Below are 25,992 nucleotides of genomic sequence, written 5' to 3'. Positions count from 1 at the left end.
ATCATTCTTGGTAAAATGGAAGACCAGCAAACAAGAAGGCACATCAACGAGGCATTGGCACGTGTCTACAAGAATGGGCTCAGGCATGGGGACACTTGTAAGGACGGCGCAGGACTCTCAGGGTTTCGTTCTGTTGTGCGTCGGCTCCCTATGTGTCAGAATGGTCTCAGAGCAACGAAGAACAGCATTGTAAATGATCAGTGTTTTCCTGAGTTTCTTTTCAGATTTCTGCTTATTGGTGGAAACGAATCTTGACTTATTGTTGCAAATTGATAATAACATCTGAAAATAGAGTTTATTTATACTTTTTCAATTTGGATGATTTAAATTTTCCCTTTTTTGCACCGGAGCTCTAACTAAGACTCCCAGCACAACAGTGAATAGAAGTAACCCTTCAGGGCATTCTTGTGCAGTACCTGTGCACAGTGTGATACTTACAGTGATTCTTCATTGTGACTAATGTTGGCCATTGATTTGTATATGTGTCCTAGATTTTGATGGGAATTACCCATCTATTACTATTTTATCAAGAGTGTGTGTTATATTTAGGAAAATTAATTTTCTGGAAATTAAAATTTTTAATGTAGTTATTGAACTGATTTCCCCCCCCTAATATTGAACCATTCTTAAATAAACATTATGGATCCCACTTGGTCTTGATGTATTTTTAAATATGTTCTTGTGTACTGTTGAATAAACTTTGTTGAGAATGTTAATATCTATGCTTATCAAGGATATGTGTCTATGATTTTCCCTCTTTAGTGATGCTTTTGCCTGGTTTTAATATCATGGGTATGTTTGCTTCATTAAGTGTGTTTGCAAGTATTTCATCTTTTTCTGTACTCTGGAATAGCCCAAGTAGGATTAGAGTCAGCTCTTCTTTGAAGAGTTGGTAAGATTCTACAATGAAACTTTGTGTGCACAGACTTTTGTTCTGCTGCTGTTGTGAGTTTAATAATAGGATTCATTTCTGCTTAATGATGGCTCTGTTCAAAATATCTTCTTCATTCTTTATTACTTTAGGTAAGTTGTGTGTTTCTATAAATATGTACATTTTATAGTTTAAAACATTTTTGGAGCACAGTTGTGCATATTTTGGTTATCCCTTTTATTTTACCTGACTCTTGTGGTGTTATCCATTTCACTAGTCTTTTTCCTTCTTTTTCTTTGTTACATTTCCAATGATTTGTGTATCTTTTCAAAGAAACAAGGTCTACATTGTTGAGTCTGTCTATTATTTTAATGTTTCATTAGTATCTGATCTGTTGCTTCTGTTCTTCTGTTGATTGTAGGCCTTTTATAGAGCTCCTTTTCTAATTATTAGAGATGTTGGGTTAAAGTGGTGATTGGGTTCTTTGTTATTTGTGTGTGTGTGTGTGTGTGTGTGTGTTTATTGCTAGATTGTTTTTCTGAGCAGTACTTTTTCTGTGAGTATTGAGGTTTTATTCTTGTTTGCTTTAAGGAGTTTTAAAAAATATCTATTATTTGATAGTTTTTTATTTAAAGCTATTATTTAACTTTGGTGTAGTTGATTGTTTATTGATCTTTCTATTGCTGATTTCTAATTTTAGAGCACTTTGCTCTTAAAAGATGCATTATAGTATTTGATGTTTTTCTTAAATTATTGTGATTTAGCTTTGTGGCCTAGCATGTGATCTATTCTGTAGAATGATCCATATGTGTTGGAAAAGAATGTATAGTATGTTGTTGAGTGAAGTGATCTGTATGTGTGTATGAAATCATGTTGATTGATGCATTCAGTTTTGTTGCGTCTTTGTTGAGTTCCTATGTAGCTGTTCTAGTCTTCATTAAAAGTGGTGTATTAAAGTCTCTTGCTACTACTTGCAAGTTTTCTGTTTATCTCTTCAATTCTGTTAGAGTTTGATTTATGTCTCTTGAGGCTTTTTCATTGACTTTTTTATGACCTAGACAATTATTATGACAATATCTTCTTGTTCAATTGATTCTTTCATCATCATACAATCAATGACTTGCCTCTTATGCTGCTTTGTCCCTTGTATGTTTTATCAGAAATTAATATTGCCCATCCCCTGTTCTTTTTTATTCTTATTAGCTTGAAATTTTTTATCTCTTGATTTTTAATCTATTTTTGTCTTTGTATCCAACGTGTGTTCCTTGAAGACAGTATCTGATAGGCCCCGTTTTCTTATCTATTTAGTTACTCTTTATCCCTTACATATTGCATTTAATCTATTTCTGTAGAGTGTAATTAACAATGGGTATTAATTTATTGCTGTTATTGTGTGTATGTGATGCTACTAGTTTCTTGCATATAATTTTCTGGACTTTGTTAATTTTTAAATTGTTGATCTTTCTTCACTTCTATTGTTATGGTTTTCCTTTTGCCATTGTTTTGAGGAAGTTTATTAATTTTTATTAATTTTCTTTATGTTATCTTGTTATTAATTAATTTTTCCAAGTTTAGAGCAATATAATTTAAAATAGACATGCCATCTCCAGTTGGACTTTCTATAAGTACAAAATATATTCCTTCTCTTTTACTTTATAATTCTCTCATTTAAATTGATACCCAGGGCTCCCTAATTTTAGTCTTGGCTGTTTGCCTTACCCAGGACACTCCTGTATTGCCCTGCGGGTATGCTGACTTGTGTGCTGACATCCGGTCGTTGCCTGGCATGGTTAGCTCTTTCCAAAGAAGTCCCTTTAGTATTTCCTGTAAAATGGGTTTTGCACATTCTTTTCATTTCTGTTTTTCTGTAAGTGTCCCAGTTTTGCTGTTGTATTTGAAATTATTGGTTGGCAATTTGATTTTTTTTCTTTTAAAGTTTTATATACATTATAGCAATGCCTTCATGCTTGTGCAGTATCTACGAAGAAATCAGAGCTTAATTTCATGATTTTTCTTTTAGTTAAGTTTTCAGTTCCCCTGAGTTTCTTTCCAGATTCTTTCCTTATCTTTGGTTTAACCAAGTTTGATTATAATATATTTGGTAATTTTATTTAGCAGTAGGTTTGGCATTCAGACAGCATTATCTACGTTTATATCTGGGTTCTAATATTTGTTGCAGTGGCTACACAGGACTCACAAAACTTTTTCATGATTAAAGGGTATATAATGCAAGTTAACAGGTTGCAATACAAGAAATGTTCAGGAGAGAGTTGTTCATCAGGACACATTACACAGTTCTTTCAGGTCTTCTAATAAATACCCCAAAGGCACGCTACTCTCCTGTAAGCCTCAACTCACAGGCCTTCAGCTCAATTCCCTGGTTCAGCAAATCCACCTTCCCACATTAAGGACCCAGAGGGAACCCACTTCACAACCAGGCTCCAGCCTCAAAGCCTTCCGTGTTAGTTTCTCCGGGGCCTGGGAAATCTGCCACGCTGCTCTATGCTCTAGCTTCTGGTGGTGCTGCTTCTCCTCGATGGGACAACCTCCTTCTGAAACAAGGAGCTTCACTATGCAGAGATCCCGGCGTCCAGAGGGCACTCCACTCCCGGCTCTTATAGCTAATGAGTTCCCCTTTCCTGCTTGACCTAAGGGGTCATATCTTATACCCAACAGGATGGTTAGCGAAAGTATCCTTTCAGCAGTTTCTCAAAGATGCATCCACTCAGTGCATCCCCCTTTTCTGACCCAGTCCAAGGCAGGGAAAGGTTTTAGGGGAGGTACAATAGCTTTCATTAGAAAAGTCATGTTAAGAAATTCACTGGCCCTGCAGCAATCTATCTGATTGGAGTTCAGTCAGCTTCTTGAAGGCATACCTTTTTGTTCTCTCAGCTACTGGGAACATTTTCTTCCCATAACTCTTTAACACTTTTCTCTGTGCTTTTTGTTGTATCTGCTTGCTCTGAAATTCTGATCTTACAAAGTTATTCCTTTTGATGGTATCCTGCATAATTCTTTGGCTTTCTTTAGTTTTTTTCTTTCTACTTTCTTTTTCTTCTCTGACTATTTTTCTAACATATTAATTCCAGGTCTTTGCACCTTTTAATATAATTCTTTATTCCATCTTTTTGAATTCCCCTTTGAAATTTTATGTTCAGCTTCTTTATTCAGCATCTTTACTTCATCAATTATTTCTATATTTCTCTCTCTCTCTTTTTCGTACCTCATCATTTCATTGGCTTCAGCTACTCCACATTCAACGTGACATCCATTTTGTCTTTTCTATAGTTTCTATCTTTTTAATTATCCTTGAATTTCTTTATTTATGATGTTCTTGAAATTATTGCAGAAATCCTATCATCTCAGGTGATTTGTGTTCAATGTGTCAACTTTCTTCTTGAAATATCCTCTAATTTAGATGAGATATACTCAAATTCATACTTTGACTCTTGGGGACTTGTTTTAATTTTATTTGAATTCGAGTTGAATTTGCCATTGATGGTTTGTTCCACAGTTGGTCTCCAGTCTCGTGACTGATGATATTAAACTTCTTTATACCGTAAATACTTGAGTATAATCCGAGTTTTTTTTCAGCACATTTTTTATGCTGAAAAAGCACCCCAGCTTTGGGGGGTAAAATTAGTTGCCTTGGGTTATACTCGAGTATATATAGTAGTTTATTTCAACAGATGTAGTTGATATAATTCCTGTGTATTTCTATCCAATATACATGATCCATGTCTATGGTTACTGTTTACATCACTGAAAAATAAATGTTCAATCAATAAGCCATCCTTATTGGAAAATTCTATCATGAGATCTCCCATGTGGCTTCCATCCCCATGGCCATATTTTCTAACTAGTGATCCTCCTCCTTAGTGTCCAGTTTTTGCATTCAAGTCATCAGTAATCTTGATTGCATGTCTCATCAATTTCAGACTGAAAAGGTTGGTAAAAATCCTCAATGGCTTTATTGTTAGCATTAGTGGTTGGTGTGTAAATTTGAATAATAACTTTATTAATTATTCATCCTTGTAGGTGTAATATATCCTACACCTAACAATGGTGAACATTGGAATCGATGTTGAAACATTCTCTTTTTTAACATGAAAGTCATCCATTCCTTTCAAATTTGTTACTCTGGTATGTAAACCATATTATTATGACATTCAAAATGGCCAATAGCAGTCTATTTCAGTTCAATAACACCTAGAGTGTTTGATCTTTATGTGTTCCATTTTTTCATGCCTTCCAATTTTTCTAGATCCATATTTCATGCATCCCATCTTCTTGTTAGTGGTTATTGCAGTACTGCTGTTTCTTCTCATTTTGAGTCATTGCCACATCAACAAATATAGGTCCTGAAAACTTTATATCACTAAGGTCAACTCTATTTGAGGAGACAGCTCTTCCCCAATTATATTTTGAGTGTCTTCCAACTTGAGGGGTTCATCATCCTGCACTATATGAAACAATATTCCACTGCTATCAATGTGCTCCACAAACACCACTATTTTTTTCAGATGTAGATTGGCAGGTTATTCTTTCTAGTCTATTTAGCTTGTAAGCTTTTCTGAAAATTTTCCACCACGGGTAACTATGCTTGTGTTTGAAATACCAGTTGTATATCTCACAAGTTATGATAGTGCAAGAACCTGACATGTCTGACAACTTGGCATGCTAGCCTAATTCTGAATGGCCAGCACATCTCTCTTCTTGCTTTCTCTAGTTTCTGTAGACCACTGTACCTGAGCATGCATGGCTTAGGAGGTTGTGGAGTTAATTCTTGCTTCCTGGAGTAACCCTTAACCAATGACCCATAGGAGTTGTTGGACAAATAGCCACACTCCCTCCCATTCTGGGCAGAATAACTAGTGGATTTTCTAGAGTGTCTCCAGTAAGATTAACCTCCAGTTGCTCACAATTTTAAATTGTTTGATAATGTACTTTTCATTGGCTGCCTTCTTTCCCTTTTCTATTTCCCATTTCCTTATTGATATCTCCCCCAAAATGGCTTAATTAAAACCTTTGTCTCAGGATCTAATCCTATGGGGAACCCAAACTCAATCACATAAGACATTTGTCAAATCATGGACTTAGTGGTTATATCTATTATATGTGTAGGTCATGGAAGAGGAGGATTCATACCATCACTTTGAATAGTCATTCGGAGTGCCAACTGGGTCCCCAGTATAAATCCTGGACATCAAAACTCACTGTTTCCTGTATCACAACACTTCCTTTTAGACTTCTGTCATTCAAAAAACTCAACAAATAGCTTGCTGTCTCACTTCAAATTTTGTAGTGTGCAAATATGGCTATGTTTTCATTGTGTGTTTAGCCCTGGACAAATCAGCTTTGACCAGGAAGGTGAAGTCATGTGGAAAAACAAACCAAAAACACTAGCAGCTGTGTGTTGTGGAAGAAAACCCTGTGGATGAAGTGCAATTTTTAGGGAACAGAGACCAGAAAGATAAACCAATAAGTGTCCACTGTTCTGATGTTAAGGAGAACCCTGGTGAGGCAGTAATTAAGCACTTAAGGGCTAATCAATCAGCAGTTCAAACCCACCATCTTCCCCAAGGAAGAGTTATGATGTGGAAGTCTGACCCCCTTAAGATTTACATTTATTACCACTACCAACTGATCTGAGAGGGATAGCATTAGGGAATCCTGGATAGCATTCTAAACGAGCTCTAATGGCAGAGTGGACTCCTCATTGAGCTCCTAACCACAAAGTAAGTGGTTCTACCCTATCAGTTGCTCCATGTGAGAAATATGAGTTTGTCTGCTCTGGTAAAGTTTTAAGCCTTGGAAAATCAAAGGGTGAAGTTCTATTCTATCTTGTAGGGTCTCTTTGAGTCAGCTTCAACACAATGATAATGAGTTTGCTTTGGAATTTTGGGATAGAATAGGAGAAATATGTGCAACAAAGTTTAAACTTATTTTAAAAGTTCAGGGGTATTGCTCAGAGAGAGATTCTTGGAACCCACAAGACTGTTGTCCTTAGGCACCTTCAGTTCTGGAACTGAACTCACTCCCTTGGCTCAATCTTCAGCCAAACAATAGGTAGATCTATAAGATAAAAAGTAACACTAATCAACTATTTGAATCAAAAGGATATAATTTATTCAAAGATAAAGTTCAGAAGGGTCAGGAAAGAAGGGGAATGGAAACAGGAAATACAAGGAGGAAGTGCGATAAGTGATATTACGTTGAGCAGATTGCAGTCAATATCATGAAGCAAAATATGTGTGAACTGTCAAATGGAAAACGGATGTATTCTGTAAACCTTCACCCAACTCACAATAAAGAGATTTTTTTTCAGCCTTGGAAACCCATGAGGCAATACTATTCTGTCATATAAGGTACCCATGAGTTGAAATCAACTCAGTGGCAATGGGATATTAATGCTGATGCTTTCTGCCGATTCTAAAAAATAGGGTTATTACAATTATTGTGGAAATAGCATGAATGAGACTATGTAAATGGGGTTGGTTACATATAAATTCTTGTAAATGTTAAAGGATATGTGATTGAGGATGAACTTACCCAAAAAGAGAAAATTATTGCAAGATTTTGTTCAAGGGATAAAATAAAAATAAGCTTCCTGTGGGTAAGACTTAAGCCTATAGATATGGAATTTAAGGAACTGGTATTCCATGATGGTCACCTTCCCGACACAATCACTCAAGACAAAAGGTGGGTGTATAAATAAATGAGGTGAAGAAAGCTTATGGAGCCAGCTATCAAAAGATAAAGAGTCTAGGGTTTTAAAGACTAGAAGGTTAACAAGTGGCCATCTAACTCAGAACCAATAAAGTGCACATGAAAGAAGCACACCAGCCTGTGTGATCACAAGATGCAGAAGGGATCAGGTATCAGGCATGAAAGAACAAAAAAAATCATATCATTGTGAATGAGGGGGGGTACAGTTAGGGGATCCAAGATCTATCTGTAGGCAACTGGACAACCCCTTACAGAAGGGTCGCTGGGAGGAGATGAGCCAATCAGAATGCAGTGTAGCAACGATGAAACATATAACTTTCCTCTCGTTCCTAAATTCTACCGCGCCCACTATCATGATCCCAATTCTACCTTACAAACCTGGCTAGACCAGAGAATATACACTGGTCCATATAGGAACTGGAAACACAGGGAAACCAGGACAGATGACCCCTTCAGGACCAGTGCTGAGAGTAGCAATAACAGGAGGGTGGAGGAAAGGTGGGGTAGAAAGAGGGATCTGAATACAAGGATCTACATATAACCTCCTCCATGAGGGAGGGACAACAAAAAAGTGGGTGAAGGTAGATGTCGGACAGTGTAAGATAGGACAGAATAATAATTTATAAATTATCAAGGGTCCATGAGGGAGGGGGAGGGGGAAGGAGGGGAAATGAGGAGCTACTACCAAGGGCTCAAGTAGAAAGCAAATGTTTTGAGAATGATGATGGCAACAAATGTACACAGTGGATGTATGTATAGATTGTGATAAGAGTTGTAGGAGCCCCCAATAAAATGATTCTTTTTAAAAACCTCAAAGAGCAAAACACACTATGGTTTATTGTACATCAATGATACTTCAATAAAATTACATAAAAGAGCGGAAAAAGAAATGGAATTTAAGGTAAAGAAAGTATTCCCTTTGAAGACCATATTGCAAACATATATTTAGGCAGGCAATTAGATAAAGACATTTTAAGTCTGGGCTTCTATACCTCCCATCTGTCTGTTATGAAAAGTATAATTAGCAACTAGAATCTCTCATACAAAATCAACTCAATATGGTCTTTCTGGTCTGACCTCCGTGGTGTTCTACTCTGCTTTGATGGAGCTCATCATATCATGACTCTATAACAAGATTGAGGAGTTATTTACATTCTTATGTGGAAGGTAAATCTGTTTGGCCATTCTGTTAGACTAGTTCATTTTCTTTCCTACCATCCCATCTGCCATTTTAATTCAAAACAAGGAGAAAAGCATGTATGTGCCTTTTGAGGAAGGAGAAGATTTTGGTGTGGAAGAAATTCTCTTCTAGACTGCAAGGTAAGTATTTACCCCCTCTAACCCTGTTGGAGGAGGGGAAAAGGAAGAGAGACAAGGCAAAGAGAACAACCTAGTTAGCTTCATGCCTCCTTACTTTACCTGGGGATTGAGGGGAATATCAGTGACTATGGACCTGTTGTGCTCCCCATTTGGAAGCATGAAGAATAGAGGCTGCCAGGCAGAGCAGCCCTATGGGAAGTCACTGAAGACAAACATATAGAGAGTGCCATCAAGTCTACTGTGATCCATGGAGACCTTATATGAAATGGAATGGAGTGCTGTCTTATCTGGCACCATTGTCACACATTCCTGAATGTTGAAGTCCATTGTTGCAGGGATTAGGTCAATCTGCCTCAATAAGGATCTTCCATGTCCCTCTATTTCATCAAATATGATGTCTTCCTCTAGCAATTGTCCACTGATAGTGTGTCCAAAACACATTAGTCAGTCAGTGTTCTCTTGTGCTCCATAAGGTTTTCTTTCAGTAATTTTTGGAAGTGGACTGGCAGGCCCCTCTTCCTTGTCTGTCTTAGTCTAGAAGCTTCACTGAAACCTGTCCACCATGGGCAATCCTGCTGGTATTTGAAATTCTGGTAACAGAGCTTCCAGCATCATAACAATACACAAACCATTATAGGACAACCAACTGACAGAAGAGTGGAGGATTTATATATATATATATATATATATATATATATATATATGGAGAGAGAGAGTAAAACTGGCAATGCAGTCTGATTAGGCAGTATTCTGATGATCTGCTGCTAACAGAAAGTATCCCCACAAATAACATCTTAAAGTAATGATAATATCAATTTTGCTCACAAATCTGCAATCTGGGCAGAGCACAGTGAGAACACTAGTTTTGGCTTCATCAAGCATTAGCTGGGGTAGCTCAAAGGACAGAGGCTGCAGCTCTCTTAAGACTCACTCCTTCACACGACTGATACTTCTATTGGTTGGAGCTCAAGAAGAACCATATATGTGACATTTTCATTTGGCCTGGTCTTCCGTGCAACATCCTGACAGCGTCCCAATGGTGAACAACCCAATACGACCAGGTGGAAGTCACAGAGCAACACTTCTGCCATAGTCAAAGGCCTGCCAAGATGCAAGGAAGAGGGAAAGCGGGCCCTGTTTCTGGAAAAGTGAACACAAACTCGTAACAAGAGAATGTGCGATGTGAAACATTAGGACAGTCATCTTTGAAGGACACAACCTGCCACGAGCCAAGATACAGAGACAGATTTCTACGAAAGCGAAAGGGCAGGACTTAGACTTAAAGATAAAGCCACAGACTTCATAGGACAAGAGCAATAGGGAGACAAGCAAAGGAAAGCTCTAGGACTCAAGCCTAACATGGCTAAAGATAGGGACAATGTCAGGACTGAACTGGAAGCAAGCAGACACCTGTGCAAGGCAGAACCCGTGAAGTTGTGAGTGCCTTCAAAGCTAAGTCAAAGTACCTTGGGGCATGAGAAGGGAAGGAACAGGAGAAGGAATTAATGGGTAGGTTTATGGAATTTTTAGGTCTGGGGACAGAGCATCAGGAATAGCTGGGTTCTGGCACTAAGTTGATACCATCAGAGTTTGAACCTTTTCCTTTCAGTGCTGTTTCCTTTTGAGTTTCACGCAGGCTTCCTGATGACAGCTGTAGTTTTATCTAGAAGCTCAGGAATTCTATTAGAGAGAGGCTCTTTTCCTTTCTAATCATTGGTGGTACTATCAGGTAAGCATTGGATTGCTAACTGCAAGGTTGGCAGTGCTACCCTACCAGCTACCTCTTAGGGAAAAAGATGGAACTTTCTGCTCACATAAATATTTACAGTCTGAGAAACCCCACAGGGACCTTCTATGATTCAAAATGGACTCATTGGCAATGGGGCAATTGTTTCTGGGGCATTTTTTAGGGTTAGATATCATTAACCTAGCATGAGTCACATACTGAGTCTGACCCAGTCCCTTTGGACAGAGGAAAGTCATGCCCTGACTAGCCAGGCCTGGAGCTGGCAGATTGGGTCAATGCCAGCAGAAGCATGGAGATGGAGCATGGTGGAAGAGTGATCCCAAAGATACAAGCCATGTGCTGTAAGTGGAAGAAGGGCAAATGAATGCTGCATTAATTAACCAATCATTGACAAAATGAGGTTGCATAACAAATGGCTCCAAAACCCAGCAGTTCAACAAACAGCCCAACCCCTTCCCTCCCACACACACAGTTCTTAAAATTCAGGATCAGGGAGATTAACTGGAACTTTGAACTTGGCACTTCAGGGCTTGGAAGAGATGACAGTGCATGTAAAGTCCTTGGGGCAGGAGAGACCTTGGTGTGACTAAAAGCCCAGAAGAAGACTAATTTGGGGGAGGTGAGATAATAGGAATGGAGTTTTCGGTGAGCATTTCCTTGAGAGCCTTCAAGCAAAAACGATTTTTCTATATTCATGTTTTAGAAGTAGATCTCCACCCTTTGGGTAAAGCTTTGGGTATTGGATTGGCGTCGGTATGCAGGGAAAAAATAAATGGGCTTGTTATGGATTAGGAGCCTGTGGTAGTCACCTAATCTTGTTTCACGTTAAGGATTAGGAATGTAGGCGTGGAGTCTAGGCTGCCAATCTGGAGATAGTCAGTGAGATTTTTATGTGGGCATAGCCTTCTCCTGAGAACTCTGAGAAATCTGGTACTTCCTCCTTGGAGGTGGAAGACACCTCTCTCTCTCTCTCTCTGCTACTCCTTGGGAGACATTGCACAAGGCAAGCCAAATGGATGCGACCAGACCTCTGAAGCCAAAGAAGCCTCAGAGAGATCGCTGCCAGCACTGAGATGCTTACAATGCCACTGGATCCACAAGACTTTCCACCCATTGGCCTGTGATTATCCTGCATTCAGCATCACTGCACATGTTTTATGGGTCTGAAAAGGAATGTATAGATTGGTATCAGACAAATGGGCTAATATCAGACTTATGGATTTGATCTGCACTGGGCTGGGACGTTTGCTTAATGTACAATTACTGTTTGATATAAAACTCTCTCTCTTGATTTATAAGGTAGAATTAGACCAGAACATGTACTCTGGTACAGACAGGAGCTGGAAACACAGGGAATCCATGAGAGATGATCCCTTCAGGACCAGTGGTGAGAGTGGCAATACCAGGAGGGTGGAGGGAAGGTGGGGTAGAAAGGGTGAACCGATTACAAGGATCTACATAAAACCTCTGCCCTGGGGGACGGACAACAGAAAAGTGGGGGAAGTGAGATGTTTGATGTGTAAGAGATGACAAAATAATTTATATATTATCAAGAATTTATGAGGGGGGGAGGATGGAAGTGGGGAAATGAGGAGCTGATACCAAGGGCTCAAGTAGAAAGCAAATGTTTTGAGAATGATGAGGGCAACACATGTACAAATGTACTTGACACACAATGGGTGGATGGATGGATGGATGGATGGAATGACTGTGATAAGAGTTGTATGAGCCCCCAATAAAATTATCAAGGGTTCATAAGGAGGGGGGAGTGGGGAGGGAGGAGAAAAACGAGGAGCAGGTGCCAGGGGCTTATGTGGAGAGCAAATGTTTTGACAATGATGAGGGCAATGAATGTATAAATGTGCTTTATAATGGATGGATGGATGGATTGTGATAAGAGTTGTATAAATCCCTAATAAAATGATTAAATAATAGGGAAATGATTTTTAAAAACCACCAACTCTCTGTCATACACATGAGTCTCCCTCGAGTTTTCTCTAGCATACCCAGACTAATACACAGTTCGCCCCTGGCCTATAGGGCCGCTATGAGTTTGCATGGACTTGAGGGCAGTGGGTGTGTTAGGGCTTTGGAGTTCAGCAGGCCTTTGTTGGTGTGTTTGAGTCTATTTTTGTAGCTGTTGTGTGCAGGTCAGTGGCTCATCTTCCAGCACTCTATAGGACCATATTTTGTTGTGACCCATAAGGCTTTCATTTGTTAATATTTGGAAGTAGATCACCAGGTCTTTCTTCCTAGTCTGCCTTAGGCTAGAGCAGTGGTTCTCAATCTGTGGGTTGTGACCCCTTTTGGGGTCCAGCGACCTTTTAACAGGAGTCACCCGATTCATGGCAGTAGCAAAATTACAGTTATGAAGTAGCAAGGAAAATGATTTTATGGTTGGGGGTCACCACAACATGAGGAATTGTATTAAAGGAAGGTTGAGCACCACAGGGCTCGAGGTTCAACTGAAGCCTGCCCATCGTTGCTGACCCTTCTGGGGTTTGTCATATCGGTGGCACGGCTTCCAATTTCACAGCAACACTCTAGCTACCACTGCACCACGAACTGATAGACAGGTGGTGGACTGTTCTTAAAAGCCACCTGATTTACGATGCTTTGTTTTGACAGCCCTGGAAAATGGATACAGAATCTAGTTTCATAGTCAATGCAAGACACACCTTGGGGCAGTAGGGATGGCATGAAGTGAATAGATTCAAAGTATATTTTAGGGAGAGGAAGGATGACAGTTAATGCCTGGGGGATGTGCAAGAAGGAAGGAAGCCGAGACACCAATGATATTAAGTGCCTGAGTTAAGACAGGAATTTCCAGGGAAGCTGGTGGGTCATGATGGGAGAATTTCACACTCCCCGGGGACAGGGGGAGCATTGATTAGTTCACATGTCTGCGCATCTTCTCAGAAAATAGAGGCTTTGTCATCCTCAAATGAAGCATGCATTTGGAGCTCAGAGAGGGCATGGAGTGCAAATGAAGACTGTTGGTTGAGATGGGTGGACCAGGGCCACTAGTCAATTCTGAGGAGCTTCAGCAAACCTGCCCAGTGTCTCTTGGAGAGTGGGCATGTCTCATAGCCACAGAGGGCCTTTTAATGTTTCACCTCCCACTGCAGCAGCGAGAGGCTCTATCAGCTCATCCTGGAAAGGAAACATACTACCTGCCATCAGGTTCATTTCTTCAAAAAGGATGGAAGAATACAAATGAAAGACTACAGTTTGAAGGGGTCTTAGGCAGACTATCAGGCTCATTAAAGCTTCATTTATTAAAACTTCATTATTCAGAGACATTCTCCCAGTAGGATGTATGCTGGGGTGGGGGTGGGCATGAGGAGGAAGGCTTGGAGCAAGGTAGGGGAACAACCCAACACCACCAAAAAATACCTTCCCACGAAGCAATTCCAGTGGGCACAGATTAGATAGAAGTTTCATCCTCTGGTCACTTGATGTTTGTCCCTCTCTTTTATCTGAATGCTCTTTCCACATTGCTCAGATGAAGCATCAAATTTGTATTAAAATGCAAGTTAGGAAGCATCATCCCCAAACAACCCTGTTCATCGAAATGGTAGTGCTCTCTCCGGGTAGTGATTGTTTGTCAACAAGCTGAAGCAGTTGAGCTGGGGCTCTGTGAGGCCCAGGAGCATGAGTTCATTAATATCCGACCCATAATGCCTTGCTGGGTTTATGCCAACAAAGCCCTGTCACTCCTTACCTTAGGATTTACTCACTCCTTGAAACAGGCATTTATTTACACACAGTTTGACCTCATGATGGTGTTCAGCAGATGTGGATCTTACTTATTTGCATTGTTCTGTGACAGTTGCAAAATTCGTTAGTGGCTCAGGGATCAATCCTCTGTGGACTGCCCCAAAGCTAGATGAAGCAAGCGGGTTCTCACTGATTCATCCTCCCTCCTTAGCAATGCTTGCTAATCAGGATAACATAGTGCTCATTAAAGAAACTGCCTGTATCAGTTTAAATTTGTGACCTGGGCGGGAGGGAGGGTCATGATCACAAGTGACAGAAACTGATGCTTGACTAACTTAGGGGAAAAGGCCTAATGGTGGATAAATGGTGGGAAGACAAGAAAATGTAGCAAATGCCTGGGAAATCTCAGGGCTGTGAAGCCGGTACTGGCGAAACACTCCTCATGAGGCCAAAGCGTGCCCTCTGTAGTACATTAAATCACATTCACAAACACACATTCATGTTCACATGGAACCTGAGGCTATGGCCTTACTTGGAGAGGAGGTCTTGGCAGATGTGCTTAGTTAAGGATTTCAAGAGCTCCATCTTTCTGGGTTTAGATTTCAGATGGATGCTACATGCACTGATTGGTGTGTTCTTATAAGAAGAGGAGTGGGCACACAGAGACCCCGTGTGAAGACACTGGCAGAGATTGGATCAGTGCATCTATAAGCCAAGAAATATCAAGGATTAGCAGCAGTGACCAGAAACAGAGAGAGGCTACTTTGATTCTCCTTCAGAGCTCTCAGAAGGAATGAATCTTGCCCACACCTTAATTTTAACCCTTTGCCCTTCAGAAAAGTGAGAGAACAGATGCCTGCTGTTTAAGTCACTCGATTGGTAGCCATTTGTTAAGCTACCCAAAAGAACCATTATGGATTGATCTGTAGCCCCCTCAAAATATGTGAGAAATTTGAGCCTTGGTGGACATGATCCTGTTTGAAAAGAAGGGAGTTCTTTTGTAATATAAATGAGGCCATATGGCCAGTGGAGATCCCCTCATAGAGGGGTTTAGAAGAGGAGATGGGTCAGTCAGAGAGGCGATGCTGGAGAGTGGAGGGTGAGTGGGTTGGAAAGGGGCAACTGATTACGAGGATCCACTTGTGACCTCCTCCCTGGGAGATGGACAGCAGAGAAGGGGGGGAAGGGAGACTCGGGATAGGGCAAGATATGACAAAATAACAATGTATAAATTACCAAGGGTACATGAGCAAGGGGGGAGCGGGGAGGGAGAGGGAAAAAGAAGAGGACCTGATGCAAAGGGCTTAAGTGGAGAGCAAATGCTTTGAGAATGATTGGGGCAGGGAATGTGCGGATGTGCTTTATACATTTGATGTATGAATATGTATGGATTGTGATAAAAGTTGTATGAGCCCCTAATAAAATGTAAAAAAAGAAAATGATTAGGGCAAAGAATGTACAGATGTGCTTTATACAATTGATGTATGTATATGTATGGATTGTGATAAGAGTTGTATGAGTCCCTAATAAAATGTTAAAAAAAATGAGGCCATATGAGAATAGGCTTGAGCCTAAACCTAAACACTTCTGAGTTAAAGGCCAGGATAGACCCAGTAACACACAGTACGGGGAGAAAGATAGCGAGGAATGCCAAGGAACTTTCTGGTATCCACAAAGAAGGACCCTGACCTAGAGTCGCACCCCAAATTTGAACCTGTAAGCTTCAAAGCAGTGGGAAAAGTGTTTTAAGGCTACTGACTTGTAGGATAATTTTTGGTTAAGGAGATTAAGACAGGAACTTAAGACATCCTCCAATCCTTCCGCTGGCTTCGTTCCATTTTTCTCACATTCAAGAGTCCTCCCAGAGGATTCAGTCATGTTGTTGTTGTTGTTGTTCAGTGTCATAGGGAGGGTTTGGATTCATTGTGACCATACATACAACATAATCATACACTGCCAGGTACTGTACCATTCTCACAGTTGTTCTTAAGTTTGAGCCCATTGTTGCAGCCACTGTGTCAATCCCATTTGTTGAAGGCCTTCCTCTTTTTCATTGCCCCTCTACTTTCCAGAACACGATGTCCTGCTCCAGGGACTGATCTCTCCGGACAACATGTCAAAGTTAAAGCGAAGTCACATTATCCTTGCCCTGAGGAACATTCTGGCTGTCCTTCATCCAAGTTAGATGGGTTTGTTCTTTTGGCAGTCCATTGTACATTCATTACTCTTTTACATCACTATTAATCAAATATATCTATTCTTCTTTGGTCTTCCTTATTCAGTGTTCAACTTTCACATAAATATGAGACAGTTGAAAATACCATGGCCTGGGTCAACCCGCCCCAGTCCTCAAAGTAATCTCTTGCTTTTCAACACTTTAAAGAGGTCTCGTGTAGCAGATTTGACTAGTGAAATGTGTCATTTGTTCTCTTCTCTGCTGCTTCCATGAGAATTGATTGTGGATTCAAGCAAGACAAAATCCTTGACAATTTCGAACTTTCCTCCATTTATCATGATGTTATCAATAGGTCCAGTTGTGAGGGTCTGGGCTTTCTCCACCTTGAGTCATAATCCAAACTGAAGGCTTTAATCCTTCATCTTCATCAGCAAGTGAATCAAGTCCTTCTCATTTTCAGCAAAATTGTGTCATCTGTATAATGCAGGTTGTTAATAAGCCTTCCTCCAACCTGATGCTCCATCAGGCACTGCCCCTTAATGAGTTTAGGTCATGAAGGATAGTCCTCCATAGGCACATTAATTATTACCCTTCCCCCCTCACATAATAAATTCAGAAAGAGAAAATTTTCCCCAAAGCAATGGAAAGCTTACTAGAGAAGTGGAGGGTGCTCAAAGCCAAAGGTGACACAAACTGGAAATCAGTACTAGTTTTCAATACCTGCAGTCATCTAATAGTTCACTGCACTATCTAAGGAAAGGTGAGGAGAACTGGGGCAATTCCATTAAAAAAAGACAATGCAGGGTATGTAAGTCCGTCATTCCTCTGGAGAAGAAAAACACATAGTTGGGTTGTAGAGCTTTGTTTGCTAATCAACCGAATGTAGTTGTAAGGCAGGGGTGTGTGTGCGCGCGTGTGTGTGCGTGTGTGCGTGTGTGTGTGTGTGTGTGTGTGTGTTGAAGGGAGGGGCTTGCCATTCTATTTCACAGCCAGGAGAAAGATGAGCCTCTTCCGATATCTTTTGCTCTGTGGCAAGTTACTGATCTACAAGGAACTTTTATTTGACAAGGACATTGCCGAGAAAAAAACGGGAAGCTTGTGTTCATCTCTGCTGAGAGGTGGAGTCAAAGAGATCGGCTTTATGACAGACACCCTGATCGTGCAGCCAAACTATGAAATGGCCTCATACATTCAACACACATTTGCTGCACCTCCCCAGTGTGCTGCCCAGATATTACCAGGCAGAGTGTTTTATGGGCAGCATTTTAGAGTTAGGCAGGCAGAGGGAGTGTCTTTGTGGGTGTTGCCTTTACCAGTCCTTGGATTGTTCTGGGACAGGCATGTCTTTTTCCTCTAAAGTAACTGATCGCGTGTAAAGAAGGAGTCTCCTCAGTAAGACGGGTTAAACCAAACCCAACCTATGACAATCATCTCAATTGGAACACATAGCGACCCTATACAAATACCCGTAGGGTTTCCAAGTTTGTAACTCTTTTGGGGGGTCAACTACCATACCCTTCTCTTTCAGAACCACTAGAGAGTTGACCGTTGTGTTAGCAGCTGAATGCTTAATCACTGTGCCCATTTTGTTTGCTGAGCCGCCCTCAAAACACTGAACAGGTTTTCTGGGTACCAAGTATGTCCACTTCTATATGTGGCATAGGGTCTTTTCCCCAAGTTGATAGGAGGTGCAAATCAGTTACTAGGGGTTTGGCAGAGTAAGTATGGAAACTGGGAGGGTGTGTGAAATTTGAACCAGAGTAGAACAATTCCAAGACACTTCCAAGGATTCCTGGCATATAATATGCAAATGATAATCAAGATATATAAATGTGTCTCTGTTCTTGGTTCTGTCAGTACCTGGTGTGGCCACAAAGGAGAAACCTGGTCTGCTATTTTGACAGGTGATAAGTCACATGCTAATGAACCCTGGTGGTGTAGTAGTTAAGCACCATGGTTCCCGGCTATCAAAGGATATAGCGTCTGGGGTCTTAAAGGCTGGAAGATAAACAGGGGGCCATCTAGCTAAGAAACAACAAAGCCCACATGGAAAAAGCACACCAGCCTACCCCGACATGACCGCTGAAGACAAAGCGGGTGCATAAGCACATACGAGCATGTTTTCTTGATGTGCACTCACCCTTTACACACAACTCTCTTATACATAAGTTTTTCTGTGGATTTGTTTCTCGAATGCACCCAGACTAAAATAAGCTGTGTGGAACGCATTTAAGAAGCCTAGACAAGGGCAGGGCAGGATATTCGGAGGGACTGGATCCAGAATTAGAGAGGAAGGAGCCCTGGTGGCAAAACGGGCTGCTAGCTCCCTGTCCCAAGGGGGACAATGAGACTGCTGGCTCCCATGAAGATTTACAGTCTTGAAAACTCCATATAGGGTCACTGTGGTTGGAATCCACTGGACGGCAGTGACCTTTTGGGATTGAAGGTGGAAGCCACCAATGACTTCCTGCCATTGAGCCAAGGAGCCTCCGGAGAGTGTGTGAACTTCTGGAATGCAGTGAACAACCTCTGCACATCTGCTTTTCGTGCTGCCCAAGTCATGCCCTTGGCCTTTGCTTAAACATATTCATCCAGAAGTGAACCATCACAGCTGCTCCCTCGGGAAGCTGGGGGCTGAGCTCTCTGGTTCCACTCTGTCAGCATTTCTGGTCCGGGTACCTCCCCTCTGCCCCGGCACAGGCAATGTGCTTTTGGAAGCAGTGCTCCCTGGGTAGTGGGTGTGATTTGCCTCCTCTGGCCTAACATGATGATTGCTGAGAGGGGGTGGATGCTAGGGTGTTAAACTCCCTGAACTTTACCTATCCCAGGGGAAAACTTATTATTTAAAGTAAGTTTTAGATAGAATCTTTAGAAAGATAAATTGTTAACTTTATGTACACAAGTACTCCCCAACACATAGGCTCAACCTCATAGGCTGTGGATGACCTTGAGCAGGTGCTCAGTCACAATGGGTTTCTATCAGGATTGAGAGTTCAGCTCTCTCAACTCTCCAACTGGTTATTAGCACCATAGTCTCGTTTCTATTTATGTATTTACTTTGTTTTTAGAGGGAAATGACTCCCAATTCAACTATATTTTATTAGGAACTCCTTTGCTAAGTTTTACACAAGAAAAAGGCACAAACTGCTGTTCTGGATGAAGGACAGCATCCGCATGAGGCCACAATGGTGTCGGAAGGACCCACAGCCACAGTGACTTAAATAAAATGACACCCATTCTGTCCTGCTGACTCTGACTCATAGTGACTCTGTGTAGGGATCCTGAACTTGCTACCTTTACAGGAAGCAATAACCTCATCTTTTTCCTGTGGAATGACTAGTGGCTTTGAACCAGCGACCTTGCTCTTAATAGTCCAACACTATCCAGCATTACCACCTGGGCTCCTGAAAACTTAAATAAGACATAGAAAACAAACAACTTTGTCACAAAATTGTGACTGAAGACAGATCAATTCATGGAGTTTCAGGAGGGCCTGTGAGAGCATGAGCGGGACCTTCATTGGGATGTGCACACTACCATATATCGTTGAATCTGGCCCGGGGAGTGGACGCAAGCACACTGCCTGAGGGACAAACTTTCCACTGCCAGTCAGCAGTAGGAAAGAAATCAATGGTGGCTGAATCTGTGGCCCCTCAAAATGGATGTAGGGTCTCCACATAGACTCTAACTGTGAGCCACAGCCTATTGCTCAAAATTTAAGCTCAAATACGACTTAAACGCCAAACATTCTGTTTCCTTAAAATAGGGTACTGCCAGGATCAGCTAGAAGTCTGCATGACCTATCAGATCTCAACGCCGATCTCAAATCACTTCACATGATCCATTCTACCAGTCATGTCAAGGACAACTAGAGGTCTGCATGAACGAGCCCAAATCGCCTCCTCACTTACCCATTCCAGAGGCTGTGCCTGTATAACCTATCGACTAACACATTCCCATATGCCGTGGTTATGAAACCAACCATCATGCTGGAATAAGGACCAATCACGATGCAAGGGTCAGGGTCAATGGGAAAGCAAAATAGGGGCTGAGGGGAGCCAAGAGGGGTCCCTTCACTCAATCCCTAAACCTGATCTAATGTCACTAGACTGGGGTCTTCCTCACATCTCAAGGGCACCCGATTCATGATTGAAGTGAATTGTGCTTATTCAATCATTGTTCTGCTTGCTGTCCTGCTGTGCTGCATCCTCTTCTTGCTTTTTTGTGCATGGCTCCCTCTGTTGTGGTGACAAATGGCTCTAGAGGGATTTGACATAGGGAGAAAGCCCACCTGCATCAACTGTCACCAGAAGCAGACACTAAGTCCATTTCTCTCACCTCACAGAACTATGCACACCAGACACTGGTAGGGCTGCCTGGGAGGGGAACCCTTAGTGCAGTGGTTCTCAACCTGTGGGTTGCGACCCCTTTGGGAGTCATATGACCCTTTCACAGGGCTCACCCAATTCATAACTGTAGGAAAATTACAGTGATGAAGTAGCAAGAAAATCATTTAATGGTTGGGGGAGGGGGGCATCACCACAACAAGAGGACCTGTATTAGGAAGGTTGAGAACCACTGCCCAAGTGTGTTTAGGACTTTGCTGCCCTCAAGGTCATCAGACATTCCTGAAGGCAGAGCCACTGCAGGAAGCCCTTCTGGGAAATGCCCTGAAGACAGGTCTCAACCAACTCCACCCTCACTCTCTGAGATCCTAATCATAGGACGCATGGAAATGCTCCCTGCCACTTCGAAGGCTGTAAGTCCATGGGAGCAGAAAGCCTCCTCTTTCTCCCTTGGAGTGGTGGCTGGTGAGTTCAAACTGCTCACTTTCTGGCTAACATAACCCACAGACCAGCTCCCCCTGAGCTCAGTTTGGTTTACCGCACAGCACACATTGTTTGGAACCTTCTGAAATAGCTATGCACATGTGCAGGTTGGGGGAATTTCGCACAAGATGCAGTTTTCCACCCTCTCTTGGCAAAAATATTTTTTGCAAAAGGCTTGTATTCTCTTCTGGATCTGAGTAGCAGCTACTCTCATGAAGTCATAGCACATACATTCATGCTACAGTCCTCCCAACTCCCTAATGTCTTACGCCGAGTCTGCTCCATGCTTTTCTGTGTCCTACATGGCAGCTGTAGGCACCCAAGGCATGGGCTCTGCAGCCTGGGTCCAAATCTCTCCTTCCCACTTCCTTACTGTGTGGTCCTAGGCTCATGACTTTATCATCCTGTGCCACTGATTTTTCATCTGTAAAAGGAGGCCAAATAGAGTCCACACATAGGCTTGTTAAGTGGAATAATTGAATTATTATACACAAAAAAGCTTAGAACGGTGCTGGGCATCTTGCAAATACTATTAGGTGGTTTAGCATAGGGCTGGGTCATCCATTACATATGCTCAGGTTCAAACTTCTGGCCAGGAAGGGGTGGTACACCTAGGTGGGCATTACACCTGGATTGGCCCATCTGGGCCAGGTGAATTCAATCCAGCCATTGGGGTTGACCATGACCGTCAACCATGCCTCCCTATGGAGGAATTGAAAAGGCAGGATCTTGACCGCTCCGATGTCTCCCTTCACCCACTTTTCTGTTGTCCGTCCCCCAGGGAGGAGGTCACATGTAGATACTTGTAATCAGTTCCCTCTTTCTAATCCACCCTCCCACAACCCTCTCAGTATCACCACTCACAAATGTGATGTTTCCAGACTGAAATAGAATAAGGACGAAAGACCTGATCATCTCCATCCACACATCGACCTCTGGCCCGCCACGGTTGGCTTCCCCTCCCAGACCTGGTGATAGCACAGACTGGCAGAGTTTGCTCTGCTTCCCATGAGGTGCCCATGAGAGGCTGACTCGACAACCACGGTCAAGATCAACAGCTTGAACTCCTTTATGGGTCTACAGAAACAAGAACAACCTTCTGAAAGGAGGTCGCATTGCTATTTGGGACTGGGAGAATGCCTTTGTGACAAGGATTGTGCTCTGGATCCCAAAGGCGACTTTTAAACACAGCCACATAGCAACTCCGGAAATTGCCATAGTAGAAGCCAGGTTTAAAAAAAAAAAGTTCTACTGGCTTGCTCAAAGGAGGCCAGAGTTGGATGGGGGTGGGGTGGGGGTGGGAGACTCCTCTAAAAATGAACAAATTTGTTTCCTTACATATTTGTCATGTCTTTTGGTCCTGAAAGAAAGGGGGGGGGGGAAGCAGACGAGAGGAGGAAACGGCGACTGACAGTCATCTTGTTGGTATTCCCACAGCATCCCCTCCTTAGGCACTTGCTGCCATCTCATCCAACTCCACTCAGTATATTTTCACCCAGCAATGATGCAGAAATGTCTGTGTACTCCAGTGTTATTGTAGTCGGGCAGCGTTTACGGGTTTGACTTTCAACTCAGCATGGCAGGACGTCTAGAAGCAATTATAACCAGCACCTGCTCTGTCTGTGCGGTGGGCAGGCAGTGACGGATCCCCAGCTTCCAGAACACTAGTGCCCCCTCCCAGCTCAGGATAATGACGGTGACACTCGGCCTCCTTGTTGTCTGGGGGAGCTCTAGGAGCTCTCCTCTGAAAGCTCATATTATTGGCATTTCTTTGAGTGAACACATCAAATTAGTGACTGTAAAGGAAGGTGTAGGAGATGATTATTGGTGAGAAGACAAGCCTCAACCACCTCCAGAGAGCATGTCTCCTAAGTGTAAAGTATGGAGAGGGAGGAAACAATTGACCACAAATAGAATAGGCTCTGAGTCTCGCCACACAATGTATGTGCGTGGTCACTGAGGCGCCAACATTATGGCTGGAGGATGGATATGGTTTGTGCAGCCGTGATTGCCATCCAGAACGTGCCGTGCTATTGTGAAAAACGATTTTTTTATTCTGAGCAAATCTCTGTTTCCACTTGCTTTAATGCTTCGCCAGAGAGCCAGGGACTCTGGGAGGGGTGGGGACGCACAGGGCTGGGCTGACCTCAGGAACTCATGTGTAAAGGGCTTTTTCTCACTTGGAAGCAGGCTGGGTTCACAGCTGTTCTTTCTGGTAAAGCTTGTTTCTGAACCTTGCCACGTCTGAGTCCAAAGAGGGAAATGAAGGTGACAAATGATGCGAGGAGCCCTGGGCACATCTTGGCTATGGTCCTGCTTAAGTCTGTTTCATTTGAATCCCAGTTTTACCTTTCCTCCTTTCTGGGTTCCGAAGCATCAGATGGGTGCCAAACGCTTCCACGGACAACTAAAGCTGAACAAGGTGCAGGCAGATGAAGAGCAACGGGAGGTTGGTGTTTGGGAGAATGAATACTTGGGCTTCCTAGGCCAGTCCAGCTGGTGGTTAGAGCCCTGTTTCAGATTCCACTGAAATCTCCTAGTGTCCAAGGACCAAGTGGCTCCTAAGTCCAGAATTTCTGTTACATGTCTCACCAAGGAGAAACTGGGCCAAAATGCATTGAAGAATAAAGCAGGAGCTTGGCTTATGAATCCACTCTCTGATTCTGAAATTTCAAAGGCTCCGTGCACAGACATTTCAACACTGAAAGCACAGCAGGGAAAATCAAAGACTTGGGCTTCCTCCTTGCCCCTCTTTTAGGGCTTTTATGGTTTTCCAAGGCGCCTCCCAGAGCCGAGTGTTGTATAGGTCATGTTTAAAAATGTCGTAGTTCTGAGGGACTTGCTGTTCTGCTTTCTTTTGCAAGGAGACCCGGTTTCTTGTCTTGTGGCCAAACACAGAGCACAGATGTCTGTGGGCCCCCTCCCTTTCCCCTGACCTTTGCTCTCTTCTCTGGATACCCTACTGACCTGTTCTCCCTTACAAGATCTGAACTGCTCACACACTTCGTTAAATTCTCATCCTAGCGAGAAGCATCCGAGCATCTTATTAGAGCCTGTATGAGTTCTGTTCTGGATGCCTATTTGTGTAACTTCAGGTCTCTGGCATGGAAACGTCCCATGCCCACAGACCCACACAGGTAATATAAACTCCAACAGTAGTTTAAGGTTTAAGGTGGTCACAGGGAACACTGGGGCCCGTGTCTCCTGGTGAACCCCTCAGGCTGTCTAAAGGGGCTAGTTCCATCTCAATGTAGCCATGCAGGAATGTAGACCGGTTAGGTAGCAAGACAAGGGGTTGTTCCTCTCCATGCTTAGGGGGCCCCCTACAGGAGGTTGGAAGCCAATGCGGGCTAAGCCCAAGCCAGGAGAGCTTACTTGACGCCTCCCAGCTGAAAGCCCTTAAAAGGCTGGAATCTGGAGACCACCGCCCTTTCCCTTCAGCTGCTTCTCTGCCTTCCACTCAGCAGGGCTGAGTGTGCAGTGTCATGAGGGTGCCCGTGTTCAGTTTAGTGTAACGCCGGAACCTTCTTCTCTCATGTATATAAACCCACTCGGATTACCAACCAGGCTTTGGTGTGAATTTCTTTCCAGTGTGTAGCCAAGGACCGAGACATTTCCCACCCGAGAAACCTAACAGACCCAGACTTACAATAAACCCATATTTTTATTTATAAGGCAAGAGGTGACCAGGTCTAGACAATAATGGTGAAGAGGGCCCTGGGTTTGAGAAAGATTCTGAAGTAGAATCCATAACCCTTAGAAATGTATTGGCCTTAGGGGAGGGGCAAAGAGGGCTGGATTGAGAAAGTCTCTGGCATCCAGTTCTGACTTGACTTCTGGATCCTGAATCCTTCAGGGCCATGACCTTGCCCTCCAGCCAGACCTTCCAATAGCCATCTTCTCAGAAATTTGTTAATTTCTCATAATACATTACACCTGCCATCCTGTGAGCGGCTACCAAACCCAGGCATTTTTTTCAAAGACAAGCTCGCTCTCTCTACCCCTAAGAGCAGGTAGTTTGAGGATGATGGATATGAGATACCACAGAAGACAAATCTGTTATCTTCCATGGTGCACAAAACATGCTGTCACAACCAGGACTCGTGACAATCCCTCAGTTTCCTAAATTGCTTCACTGCTACTTTTTAATTAAGCCTCATTAGATTGTCATATATTGATAAGAGGGATGACCCTGAACTAGATGCATAAATTAAAGCTATCCTCATCCTGTGCTTTTATATGAATGTGTTAATTATTTTTGTCATTAGGGAGAATAATGGAGGGATGGAGCAATACCAAACGGAGTTTGACAAAGTGTTGGTGTTTGCTGCGGCAAACGTGGTGCGTGTCAGATACAATCCGTCACCCAGTGAGTCTGCAATTAACACCAAGGGACAAAGGTAGGATTCCCTGTAATAAATAACCTTCCTCCCAGATGCTAATGGAGACCCAGCAGGACCCACTGTTGTGTTGTCGCAGTTGTACACGGGCCCTTAGAGGAGACAGAGCTGGTGTTTGAAACGAGTCTTGTTTGCCCCCAGTTGGCTCACACATTTGTTTTTTAAGTGGCATAATCACTAACATTTAAACACAGGGTGAT

At 42.6% G+C, this 25,992-nt stretch overlaps 1 protein-coding gene across 1 annotated transcript in view; it reads left to right on the top strand.

Annotated features, from left to right (window-relative positions):
- The window catches only part of LOC142436540 (thyrotropin-releasing hormone-degrading ectoenzyme-like), a gene marked incomplete at both ends in the record, with an annotated part of 102,055 nt that extends 76,263 nt beyond the window's left edge, over positions 1-25,792 (top strand). The window contains one exon of the mRNA XM_075540121.1: positions 25,661-25,792. Within this exon, the coding sequence (XP_075396236.1) occupies positions 25,661-25,792 (132 nt within the window). The remainder of the gene's footprint in view (positions 1-25,660) is intronic.
- Between the last annotated feature and the right edge of the window lie 200 nt (positions 25,793-25,992).

Source organism: Tenrec ecaudatus, unplaced genomic scaffold, assembly GCF_050624435.1.
Source record: "Tenrec ecaudatus isolate mTenEca1 unplaced genomic scaffold, mTenEca1.hap1 Scaffold_3863, whole genome shotgun sequence".
NCBI lineage: Eukaryota > Metazoa > Chordata > Mammalia > Afrosoricida > Tenrecidae > Tenrec > Tenrec ecaudatus.
The sequence above is the reverse complement of the archived record's forward strand: the minus strand, read 5'-3'. Positions and strand labels throughout refer to the sequence as shown.